This window comes from Plectropomus leopardus, chromosome 19, assembly GCF_008729295.1.
Source record: "Plectropomus leopardus isolate mb chromosome 19, YSFRI_Pleo_2.0, whole genome shotgun sequence".
NCBI lineage: Eukaryota > Metazoa > Chordata > Actinopteri > Perciformes > Serranidae > Plectropomus > Plectropomus leopardus.
Genome location: NC_056481.1, coordinates 9,263,509 through 9,276,861, shown reverse-complemented (window position 1 = coordinate 9,276,861; position 13,353 = coordinate 9,263,509). Strand labels below are relative to the sequence as shown.

Below are 13,353 nucleotides of genomic sequence, written 5' to 3'. Positions count from 1 at the left end.
ATGATTTCAATTCATGAAGAATGTTTGCCTGTTTTGGATTCTTCGCTCATCATGGAGACATCAAGAAAAATAGTTTTCTTCACGAATTCAAGGCAGCACAGTGAGTAATTGATATACAAATGGTAATTTTGTAATTATTTCCTTCCACCTGACCTGCTTTTTTCTGTTTGCTAAAGGTGATGTGCGAAATGACATCTACGTAACTCTGGTCCTGGGGGATTTTGACAAGGGGAGCAAGACCACACCCAAAAACGTCGAAGTGACCATGTCTGTTTATGACGAGGACGGCAAGAAACTGGAGGTACGACTGAGGAATGTTAACTTACTTATTTGGTATTTCTCTTGGGTTCAGCTCATTCTCAGCATTCAGGACACAAGTGCTACAGCCGATCGGTCTCTCAGACAGTCTGTGATTTACCGGGCTTTCTTTAATCTCACACAGCTCAGCACGCTGCTTAACTGACCAGGACTCCTATAAAGCAATGTGATACACAGGCCAGACTGTGCACCTTTGTCACCCGTCAAAAAATGACAGAATGCAGTATTGGTGCTTTGTGGTTGACTGACTAGCCTAAAATTTGGCTCACCACTGAGGGAATTAACCTTTATCATTGTAAGAGTACAGATGCAAGCATGCGGACAGGAAGCATAGTTTTAAACTTTTAAGTAATGAGAGATGTAAAAGCAGCATTTCCCTTCTGGTATTACTTTTGCAAATGAAGTTAGAAGGACAATTTTCTTCCCTCTCTGTTTGTGTATTAGCAAGCTGTCTCAAATTGTTGCATATTTATTTAGATGAAATCTGCAGCCCTCGGCCCAGACGTCGTTTAATTATATTTTGGTGAAGGTCAGCAATTAATTCTTTTAATTTTAGTCATACCTGTGGTAGGCTTTGATGGGAAAGTCTGACATCCAGGTTTGCAGCCTAGCACCAGTAATTGCATTGACATTCTCTAGAAAATCAAACAAGGTGGACTCAAACAATGGACATAAATCATCACTGTGGCTGCTAAATTGCAAGTTGGAGCACGTTTCATGGACTTATGCTCCCTAGTGCTGTCTACTTTTTAATCACGTACTAACCCATCAGCATCTTATGTCCAAATAAAGCTTTTGTTTCATCTCGAGTCTCGAGCCTGTGACCCCTTTTCTCTGATGTTTAATTATTGTCACCCTTTACCTCTTGTTCTGCAGAGGCCATCAGTAAATGGGGGATATGAGACGTTTAGAGTGGTTGGACACGAGAAGTATGTAGGAAGAAGTGGGGCAGGAGGTGTGTGTCTGTGGGAGTGTGTGCTCTTGTGTCAGTTTTTGTTTAGACTATAATATAAAATCTCTTGTGATTTTTGGGCCACTGATTGTATTAGTTTGCATTAACATGCAAGTTCAGGTATATCTAATCATTTTTTGCAAGGCTGTTGTATTAAATTCTGTTTCATTCAACAGGTATTAATGCTGTTATGTTCACACTCTGCTCTTCGAGTGAGAGTGAAAGTTACAAGGACTGATGATGAAGGAGTGATTTGGAATGACACATCGGTGGTCGTGGGGAGACCCCCTGCAAACGGCCAATTAGAGGAGAGCGCTATTACCCATAGCTGCCTCAATTATACACATTTGTCTTAGATGGAAAGGCTTCCTCTGTGATTTGGCACAGCAGGCAGTGGAAGTGTAAGGATCAGTGGTGATTATACTGTAAAAGCAGTCCTGAAGTCACAGAAGGAAAGCAGTGATGATCCTGGCTTCTGTCAGATGGTACAGTATCTGACAATAGTTAGACTAGACAGTGCTTTGTGGTCTCATTGCTGGCTCGTTTTTTTTTTTTTTTGTTTAGATGAGGTGAAAAACAGATGTTAAGGACTCTGACTGTTTGAGCTGCACACTTGTTTTTTGTATATGTTCTTGATTGTCTTACAATTTATTTGCAATTTTATATATATTGTAGACTCAGAATAAGCATAGCATGTCTGCTAGTCTATTTTGAAAATCTCCCAGCAGCTACACTGTGTTTATTATATAACAGTGTTGTATACATATAGCCTGTTGCATCTTCAGTGCAGTAAACAAGTTTGTTTCACTGTCTTGGTCTTGTGCCAGTGTTGTGCCTAAATTATGGTTCTGATACCAAACTAAATACTGGTGAGTATACACATATAAAAAACTCAAACAGTCAAAATACAATCAGTCATTAATTTAATTTGTAAAGAAGGCTGTTTAAGTTCTCCTGCAGTAGCTATGACTTAGTGTACAGCAATTTTGATTTTAAACACAGATCGATTGGTACAATTCGGCAGATTCAAAGCCCCAGATATACTCAGTCAGCAGCCCTGTTTTTTTAAGATGCTAAATCATGGCTCTACTTTAGCTTCATGCAAATGAGGTTTGTCACAACAAGAAACTCAGATCAAACTGTTAAACTAGGCAGCGCTGATCAAATATAATTCACTATTTTGTGACTGCATTGCCTGTTTTTGCCTTACATGTTTTCAAAAAATATTTTAGTGTACTCTTTAGCTGTAAAGTAAGAAAGTTTGTGATCGTGGCTATGTTTAAAACAGCAGAGCCAAACCAAGTACAGCCTACCATCTGAAGCAAGCCGGACTGTTTTTTGTGGATTTGTTATATCTACATACCACAACAGTGTCTGCATCTTGTGTGACATGTAAGATTCAAGGCACTTTTTATACAAAAACAATGGCATAACATTACTCAGCCTTTTAAGTGGTGGTTAATCTCCTCCTCTGCTTGGAGGGTGAGGAGCTCCCAGACTTCATACCTGTGTTTTAGTGTTGGGTCGCAAAGATAAAACAACCTAAAAAATGTCACACTCATATTATCCTGCTGAGCTCACACTTTCTCAAAAAGACTTCAATTGGGGCGCCTGGTGGCTCAGTGGATAGAGCGGTGCCCTATGTGCAGAGGCTGTGTCCTTGCTGCAGCGGCCGCAGGTTCGAGTCCGGCCTTGGCCCTTTCCTGCATGTCTCTCCCTCTCTCTCTACCCCTTTCACGCTCACACTGTCCTATCGATTAAAGGCAATAAAAGCCCGAAAAAATAATCCAAAAAAAAAACCAAACACTTCAATTCAGTTCTGTAACTACCTCCGCTGCTGGCTAAAACGCGGAACAACTCTGCCCCCGATTCTGTGTTCATAGGTTTTATACAAAAGAGCGAGGCAAAATGACAGCAAAGCTGTCGAAGCCTTTGGGCTGTAATGATTAGAGTCAGTGACAGCCGTTGACAGTGATCAAGTGACGTTGATCACATCTATGGATGTCATGGTCGTGTTGTCCTGACAGTGCTCGGGCTCCCTTCAACATCTTGTCCTGCAGCTTTTCACAGAAGTGCTCAGTCTCATCTGTTAGGTTCTCAAGGGATCAGTGCTAATTGGTTAAATTCTCCCTCTTCCTTCCTGGATTTTAATTGGCAGGAAGGAAATTCTGTTTCTGAGATGAGAGAGATGCTGTCACTTTAATGTCTGATGTTGGTTCAGCATGATCTTTCTCTTTAATTCGCCCTAACCTTAGATGGGGTCACAACCATCGCAATACTCAAAAGGACAAAAAATGTGCTCTCATCCAGCCACTTAATTAATGAAATAAAGAAATCCCTATACACAAGGCACTTGAAAATAGCAAAATGGAGTTTAAAGTTTCATAAGAGGTTTACTTTGCCAATTTTTACTTTTTGTGGCTTTCTCTCTGGATGTGTCTGTCTTAGCCTTCTTATCTCCTCCATTCTTCTCTGTTCTTTCTCCCCTGTCTCTGGGTTTTGCCATCCTTCTCCTATCTCAAAAAGGATTTGTGATGTTGTGTAGTCAGAGGCTGGACAGTGACTTCTCATCACCTTGACATATTAGCACATTCCCACAAAGCCCCCCTCACCTATGGCTAGACCTCGGCCACACTCCCTCCTCGTCTCTCCAAAAATCTGAAGCTGTCATAAATCCTGGCCTTTCAGTGAAAAGGGGAAGAGTTGTTACAGCTAGCACCTGCCCCCCAGATCTGCTCAGCATGGCTGGGGGAGACAGGGCCTGTTATTCCTCATAATTGCTGGTTGTCAGAAGCCATTAGTGTCGGAGCATTTTAGCAGCACCAGGCCAGGGAGTCAGCTGGAGTAGTGGGAGGAGAGAGGAAGGCTGGCTGAGCGCAGATTGATAGAAAACAAGGCATGCGTGCCATCAGCTGTCACTCCAGCCCTCGTGCCAAATCCCCCAGGGGGCGCGTAGTATTTTACATACACACCCTGACCTGTTGTTGAAACTCAGGGGACCCACCAAGAAGACCAATTTATATGGTTGGATCCATCAGCACCAGCTGGTCCGCTTCCCTGTGCCTGGCTCCCCTCCACTTCTCGATGCATGGGAGCCACAGTCCCTCCTCCTTAAATAATTAATTTCTAATTTATTTCTTATTTCCACAATGCTGTCACGAGAGTGGCAGCCAACAGGCACGTTCACATGCATAAAGTGCATCCAGACTTTAAAAGGCCATTCTGCTTTCTGCCCCAGGGACTACATTTTATGAAATAAGTGGTAGTCAATTTTCCATATGCTGGGAGCATGTGCTAATGTTTTGACAGAGCAATAATAGCTTAACTATCTCGATTTTTGCCAGCTTTGAATGTGACTTACAGCTCCATCCCGTATACCCAGATAACCAGTCACATTGTTTGATCTGTGTGTTGTCTTCCTCTGTTCTGTTTTTTTAGAATGTGATCTTCCCTGGAGCTGGAGATGACGGGATCAATGAGTACAAGTCTGTCATTTACTACCAAGTGAAGCAGCCACGCTGGTTTGAAACAATAAAGGTGCGGCTCTGTCCTTACTCATGGTTTCTTTTTCTTATATTCTTCTATGAAGCTCTGAAGCATAGATATACAGTGATGATTATTTAACCATACAGTAAATCATATGGTTAAGGTGGTGGCAGCAGAAATGATCCATGTCCCTTTAAGAACTTTGCCAGGGGTTTTGCATGTTTTTGCTCACATATAAAAATGGACAAACTTCATAAAGGCTTAGTCCCATTTCACCTCTTTCCCCTAACACATACCACTTACTCTTTTATTGTGCAGCTTCATGGCCAGGGTTAGGATGTCAAAACCAAGTGAGACCATCATCTGTAAGATGGCTGTATAAGCAACAAATGAAACCCTCAAATGTATTTTAAGTATGATAACCATTGTATTATGTAATACAATGTAGTTTCAGCCCTTGCTATATCTCAAGCATAATGAAATACGCTGGTTGTATGCTAGTATCTCAGCAGCTAACTAGCTAGCTAGCTATCATTACATTGTTATGGCTGATTATTGCATGACAGTCCCAGTTTTTTGTAATATTTCCAGGTTGCATTTCCCCCTTGGTTTGCAAATGGCACCAGAGATTTACTTCAGTTTTTGCACTTGTTACCGCTCCTCTAATATCAGTACAGACTGGCAGAGGAGTAGCACGGGCTTGTACTGTTAGCCTACAGGTCACTGCTAATCACCTGATAAAGATCATATTTAGGATATTTTCACCACTTCACCTTGCCGTCAGACAGCCCTTTCTGAGGGGGAAGTGACGCCATTATCTCAAAGCCAACAGACTCCATTGACAAAAACAATGATTTTACTATACAGAACAGCAGAGTTGCTGGTCTACCACTGCCTGTATCAGCTATTTTGAACACTTGAAACTAATTTTGAATTTTTTGGGTGGCTAAACTACACTTTGCTGCAGCACCATCAACATTAATACATTGTAAATCTTTCGTGTCTGTAGATTGGGTTTATAGATGTTAGCAAAGCAGCACAGAACATAAAATAAGCACAGCAGACACATCAGAGAGATTTGACCAACATGTTTAACTATGTATCTTAAAATTTTACAGTTGCAATTCAAAACAGTTGCCATTTTCTTTCTCCGGAAGTAACTTGTTGTAAGGGTGACGTAGCAGTATTTCGGTCTATACAGTATAAAAATCTACAATTTGGGGCTTATTTTGCCCATGGTGTTGTCTAAGAATCTGCTTTGTGAGTGTGTGTTCATGGCCATACATGTCTCACATACTCCCCCTCTCGGTCTCAGGTTGCTATCCCTATTGAAGACGTGAACCGGAGCCATTTGCGGTTCACCTTCCGCCACCGCTCATCACAGGACTGTGAGTACCAATGTCAGCGTGTGAATAATCAGTTTTGCCGATGACCAGCTGCACAATTGGCCGCTTATCTATCCAAAGCAAAAAAATAATGGAAGATATCCAATCCAAGCAGATGTGTTGCACTGTGATAAATACTTTCAAGCTCACCCTTTGTCACATTAATCAGAGGTATTAGGCTGCCCCTGCACAAAGCAGCATCATGAAGTGTCAGACAATACAGCTGGGATGTGAAAAATGCCTGAAGGGACTCGTTTGTTCATTGGGACCAGCGTGTAGCCAAATGTAGCTAGTGTTGTATGTCCTTCTGTTTTTTAACATCCTTTCTAATTTTGGGGGTGTAGAGGGCAGGGAAGTCTGGTACTGGCAGCCTTGCCATCCCATCTGCCCACCACATGGCGAGGCCATCCCTGCAGCAGCCGGAGCGGCTCAGGGAAAATGATTTTGGTGGAGTAGTGGGAGCCATGACAGGTGTATATGTATTGGACAATCAATTCATATGGCACAAAGACAAGAATTGAGAGGATATCAGCACGGGGAAGTGTACTGTTTCCCTCGTAAAGTAATCTGCAGCTGCTGTAAGCCTCTAGTTCCAAAATCCTTCAGCTCTGTTTGCTTCTCACCTGCATGCAGGTGGTTTGGTGGAAATGGCAAGGTCTCAGAGCTCAGTGCTGGCTTATAATCCACTTGGAGAGCCTTCTTGTCATGCTTGGGACCGTGCTTCTGCAGGGACTAATGCTGTTAGGAGGCATGCCTTTGAAACTCTGTGGCTTGCTGTTATCTTGCTGTGACGGTTGCTTTAGAAACTGGCTCACCTCAAGTGACTCTGGGACGGGAGGGACATGCTGATGCTCCCAAACTTTAACTTGTCACTGGCAATTAACAATATAAACATATTTTACAAAAAGTGTATTTGCTGGATTATATGGGTTAGTGTGTGGTGTATTTATCTGTTAGTGAGTATGTTTACACATATATGCCATCATAGAGACACCTGGTCATTCATATCCCTATGCACATGAATCTAACTGTATCCAAGTTTGTGATTGTCTGCATCTGTTCAGGCATAAAGCCATATTCTGTCATTTCTGCACTGACTGAGTTACCTTTTTGGATTTTTGGCTTCCCGCAAACACTGTGGAATCTGTTGCATTTTCCACTTTGCTGGATTTCGCTTTTGGTCGTTGATGCAATTTATCCGCCTGTCACATGTGCAAACACATTGCAGGGACACTCCAGTGCCTAACCATACTGAGGATACTAGTGTGCCTGTGAATGCGCTCTTTACCGACTCTGTAATCAGTGACTTTGTGATATTAATCATATATCATATCATATCATATCATATCATATCATATCATATCATATCATATCATATCATATCATATCATATCATATCATATCATATCATATCATATCATATCATATCATATCATATCATATCATATGATATGATATGATATGATATGATATGATATGACCAATCATATCAACTTCTCCCCTCTATGGCTTGATTTTTTACAATATTAATAAATAAATAATAATAATAATTCCAACAATCTTTATTAATAGAACTTTTTCCCCCAAACAGCATTACAAAGGGCTTTTTTACAAAGGCAGTTAAAGATATTACTTTAACAATAAATTTTAGTATCGTTATAATTAGATAAACCAAAGCGGGACCCATGGTACTTTTATTTTGAAGGACTTGGCTCATCTTGGGCCGGAAGTGTCGGTGTTTTTGCTGTAGACTTTAAGCTTCCGAACAACAGTGTTGCAACACATAGCTGGATGCAAGCTGCAGTCCTCACTGCTACATGACAGTTAATCCCCCGAAATCATACATACTGCTCCTTTAAAATATATTCTACTGGCCAAGCTCTTTTCTCGGTAATAGGATAATATGAACCTCTCTACATGTGAAAAGTTCTTGAAGAAAAGCAGAACAGAGATGGTCTGTCATAAAGTCCTTTCAGTTGTCCGCCTCTGCCGTCATCTGCTTGTGTCCTTCCTGCTTCCTCCACTGCTCCTAGCTAGTACTGAACTTTTAGTGGAAACACAGAGTGACAGAGCTGCTCATCAAGGCCACTACTGGAGCTCATTCGCTCAGTATCTCAGCCCCCTGGTTCAGAATCAGGTCAGCTCTTAACACAGTGCATCAGACTAGCACTCTAACATTGTCAGGCCTCATCAGACTGATGGCTGCTATCACGGATGCCGCCGCGGCTGTAAGAGATCCCCGCCATCTTTTCACTTCTGTTTCATCTGTCATTATGCCACTACCTGGTGAGTGGGGTAAAGGGTAGGCTTTAAAATGTGGCACAGTACACTCAACATAAATCTGAAGTGACAGCCCACCTTAGAGGTGGAAGTCTACAGAACTTCCACACAAACTTTGATTGGCTGAAAAAAGTAGCTCTGTCCTGAAAGTGACCTTTTTTTCCCCAAATGCAGAGTTTCTCCTTTCCTTAGGAAGTCACTTAAACATTTTTCTCAACTGGGTGGCATGCGTACAATGTTTTCCCTCCACTGGTTCCTCTCAAGCCTGCCCAGCAATTATTCACCGGCGAGGCTGCAGGCAGCAAACCAATGAGGGGATTTATGCAGATAGAATGCACGAGATACTTCCATGAATCATGTCTCCCCTGCACGTAAATTTGAGCTTGTTGATCCACAATGATGATATATTTGGTCCTATCCAATGTGCTTGGTTACAGGACAAAGTCATAACTCTCTCGCTTGTTTATGCAGCGCTCCCCCTCAAGAACTCCAAAAACAGTCATACATGTGTGTGTGCACATACACACAAGCAATGAGCATCTTTTCTCCTGCATAGCGGGAGTACACAAACTGTTCACAGCTGCAGCTGAGATGGTATATTCATATGCAAACAGGAAGTGGACACATGTGATATCTAAATCTAAATTCAAACCATGTTGCCTGAATATCAGTCATAATAAAGAGAATTATTCCTTCATTTTATATATTAGATTATTATTGAACTTTTTTTAATCACTGCACCCCCCACTTGCTCTTTGCCTTGCACAGTTCATTCACAGCCATGCATAACTGCTCTTAATAAAGTAGAAAATAAGTAACCGGCTCATGCAAAGAAACAGTCACAGCATTAACGAAGACATCAGAGGGGAACACTAGATTCTTTTGCCAACCGAGGAGCTGACTCAGGGCCTGTAGTGTCGACATTTACATTTGGGATTATCTGTTTTATTTGTCCGTTAGCTTGTTAATTACTTGTTGTAATGCCAACCTTTCCGCCTGGTTTACTGCAGTTGAGTCTCTAACAGCTCTTATGTTGTCTTTGATTAAGTGAAGATGCATACTTTTGATAAACACACACTGTATATATTGGTGAATTTGTTTGCAAATTTATACACAGTCAGTTTCAGATGTAAACAACAATGATCAACATCTCCTCTGTCCTCATGTGTTTCTTTTCATCCACCCGCAGCCAGAGACAAGTCAGAGAAGATATTTGCCTTGTCTTTTGTGAAGTTGATGAGGTATGATGGGACGACTCTGAGGGACGGAGAGCATGATCTCATCGTGTACAAGGTAAACGTGAAATAGGCCATAACACAGCCAGAAGTCAGTGTGTGGTGTTGTGGTGTGTTTATAACTGGCTGCCTACCCGCCAGGCCGCCCCATGTTACCACAGCGGGGATGAGACCAAGGTGAAATATTGGCTTATTAGTGGCAGCCGTAGTAATAGCTTCACTGCCTTCTATGGAGAATTGTATAGTTGGCACACATCACCCCCTCAGTGAAATGAAATTACTTTCCAATTAAAATCTCTTGTATAATGATACCTTTGCGTTACTGTGCCCATTTATGTTAATTAAAAAGTTAATGTGGGAAAATTTCCCTAGTTAAATTTTTCTTTCTCTCATGTTTTGCATTACCATTCTCCGTCAAGACTGCCGTCAAAGATTTACTCTGACATACAGCAACAGGCAGAAAAGTTAAACACTTCATTACAACATTTCTGTTATTCAAAAAAATGAAATCGATCACTGAACTACCTCAGCTGTAAATATGCTGATAAATTTCCGTTTCCTGGAAAACCAGGCAGAGGCTAAGAAGCTGGAGGACTCTTCTCTTTACCTGAACCTTCCTGCCACAAAGCTGGAGCTGGAGGAAAAGAGCTACCCCACCACTGGGAAAAACACCCAGAACCTGGGCAACTGTACCATCAGCAAGGACTCCTTCCAGATCTCCACCCTGGTCTGCTCCACCAAGCTCACACAGAACGGTAACAGCATTTATTCATTTCTGCATTTAGTTGTCTTTCATTTTTTTCTCTACAAAGGGACTTTTTAAATCTGGATTTATGTTTTTACTTACATTATGGTTTGCTAAATATAACACTGCTTCCTAGTGGACACATATCCCAATCTGTAACAGAGAAATTAGGGGTGGGCCATATGACCCAAAATTCATATCATATCATTTTTTGTTTTTGTTTTTGCAGTAACTGTATTGTATCACTATTAAGGAATACTAATACAAATAAAGAAAAGATGATTCTACGGATGCGTCCTCTTTCTAATCTGGTAGAATACTTTTACAACGACAGTGATGGGATTGCATAATCCACATTGTGGTAGAACATGATCTAGGCGACAGTAAAAAGACCAGCATACCACCCTTCCCTTCAGCGAATATGTCCTAACGGCACCTGTGAATGTATGAAGCCCAAAGAAACACAATTCCAGCAGGCTCACATTTTTTTCTAAAAAGCACTCTTGCTGAAAGAAAAAAAGAAAATATTTCTCAATGTAGTTTAGCCGAGTAGACCCTTGATTTTGAAACCAGCTTTGGGTCACAGCCTCTGACTCTGAAGGACAGATTATCCATGCACAGTAACTATATATCACTTAAAGTAGGACTCCGGGACGTCTGCCGTCCTTCACTCCTTCCACCTGCTTTCTACACGTGTCCACATGTTGGACGTTTGCCCTCGCTCAAGGATTTCCCTCCATCATTTTCTCCTTCTAACCTACTTTCTCCTCCTCAACTCTCTCTATCAGTCAATGTCTGTCAGTAAATTTCAGTCCTTCTCTGCTGAGCGGACGACAGCTCTGCTCTGTTTACCGCTGTCAGTCTGGCAGAGTATTTCCCATGGTGCTGAGAAGATCTGCTCTTATTAAGCAAAGGAAATCCCCATCTCTGCCCTGTGGCGCACGGATTAAGGATTTTGGCCTTTTGTGTTCCCCCAGCCTTCATACATGTCTATAAATACCAACAGACATGACTGTAAACCCTCCTAAATGTTTTGGTTTTTCCAGACTGTGTTCATGACATAGTGGTAGTCTGAGTGTGGATTGTGTGAAAAGCTGGTCTGCTGTGTGTGTGTGTGTGTGTGTGTGTGTGTGCGTGCGTGTGTGTGTGCGTGTTTCTGAGCGGTCGAGTGCTCCTAGCTCTGATTTCACAGTTACTCCAAACACAACCATCCTAAACGTCTGCTCTGCTTTCCTCTGCGCTTGATGCATTGTGCTTCCTTGTTGCATTTTTTTTTTTTTTTTTTTGGTATTCAGGACTGAGTCACCATTTTAATTAGAGCCAAAATAAAAGCTTCCTCATTCCTCTCTGTGTTTTTTGGCCACGCCTGAAAGAGAGTGAGAATGAGGAAAAGGACAGATTCACCGCAGGCTAACTTTGACTCGAATTGAAATTAATTGTTTTACATGCCCAGAGCAACACCCTGATTAAGTAAGGCGTACATCGTGCCCTTATGTTTTTATTCATGGTAATGCAAAGATAATTTTAAATAGTCAAGCAAGGGCAGCATGAAAGGAAATATTTGGACTCAGCTGTTGAAACAAATTGATGCTGTGTGTGGTTTAGCACTTTGCAGTCTTTTGTGGTATTAGAGTGTTCACCGAATAATCCTTTTATATCTCTGTAAAAAGTTGCACCAAAAACCTGTTTTTGACTTCTACAGGTGCGGAATATGTTATAATCCTTTTCAGTATTTAGATCCTCCTCAGGAATATGTGGCTTTATATTTCAATTTAAGATAAGGCCAGAGAAGATCAGCAACTTGTGGTCTAGTAAATACACCTAGGTCTTTTCCAAAATATTTTTTTTAATAAAATGATACTTCACCATCCAAATGAGCATTTGTGTATGAATTACTAACAGTGTGTTATACTGAAGTAGTGGAGAAACATTTCTCATGAGAAAATTCTTGATCAGTTGAAGTGAAAGGGGTCCATATATGACAACAGCAAAACTACAATAAAACAACAGCTTTCAAACTCTCATCCATCTTGTGCAGTTTGGTTTAAGTCTCATAGTTGTATGCCCAGTGCTTCCCAAAAAGACAGTCCTTCCCTACCTGCTTCTTAGTTCACCATGAGGACATGCAAGAGCTTTCTTCAAGTATTAAGTATTTTAAAAGAATAATTGTGCGTTATTACAGTTTTATCAATAAGTTATGATGACATTGCTCACCAAAATGACTGCTTTGATCTGGGAACAGCCCAATCACTCTGGGGCACGGAAAATGACGCTCTAAAAGGTTGTAAACAAGCCAACAATTCAAGCAGATTATCCAAACCACCGTATCTGGTGGTAAAGCTGAAAGCGAGCTCATGATAATCCCTAACTTCATACAGGGCAACTATGCATGCACAACTGTGGCAAGTACAGTAGGTCAGAGTTGAACCAGGAGTTTGTAAACTATGACGGATGTTTACAACAGGCTTCCATGTTTGACCAGTCTGGAAGTTTGTAAAAAAATATGCCGACTGACAGCTTGTGTGTCTCACTCACCTCTTGTTGTTTTAGCAATGTTGTCGTATTCCTAGTTCTCAGAAATTAACTGTACAAGTTTTTACATCAGTAAACAGAGGCGTTGCATTGTTCACGCAGCATTTGAGGTTATAAACTCCAAGACATGTGACTTTAGTGTCTCTGCTCACATTGCAAGACTGTCAGGGTTACAAAGGGTTTATGCCTCTTGCACTTAAGGAACCATCTCAGGACCTTTTGTATGTTAATCTTGATTTGCTGACATTTTGGAAACACAGGATTCTCACCTGACTGGCTTTGATGAAGAGGAGCAGCTGTCTGCGTCAATCATCAGTAGAAATCATGTCTCTGCCAGCCACTTACTAATGCAGAGGCCTCGTGTGGCCTTGTGATAAATCTTTGCTGTCTAACAGAGACCTGCATGGAAGAAAAGTATTT

At 41.4% G+C, this 13,353-nt stretch overlaps 1 protein-coding gene across 3 annotated transcripts in view; it reads left to right on the top strand.

The window, feature by feature from the left end:
* The window catches only part of dock1 (dedicator of cytokinesis 1), a 243,383-nt gene that overhangs the window by 52,030 nt on the left and 178,000 nt on the right, over positions 1-13,353 (top strand). For all 3 annotated transcript variants that reach the window (XM_042508036.1, XM_042508037.1, XM_042508035.1), the window contains exons 14-18: positions 177-301; positions 4,709-4,807; positions 6,072-6,144; positions 9,611-9,714; positions 10,228-10,411. In XM_042508036.1, the coding sequence (XP_042363970.1) occupies positions 177-301; positions 4,709-4,807; positions 6,072-6,144; positions 9,611-9,714; positions 10,228-10,411 (585 nt within the window). The remainder of the gene's footprint in view (positions 1-176; positions 302-4,708; positions 4,808-6,071; positions 6,145-9,610; positions 9,715-10,227; positions 10,412-13,353) is intronic.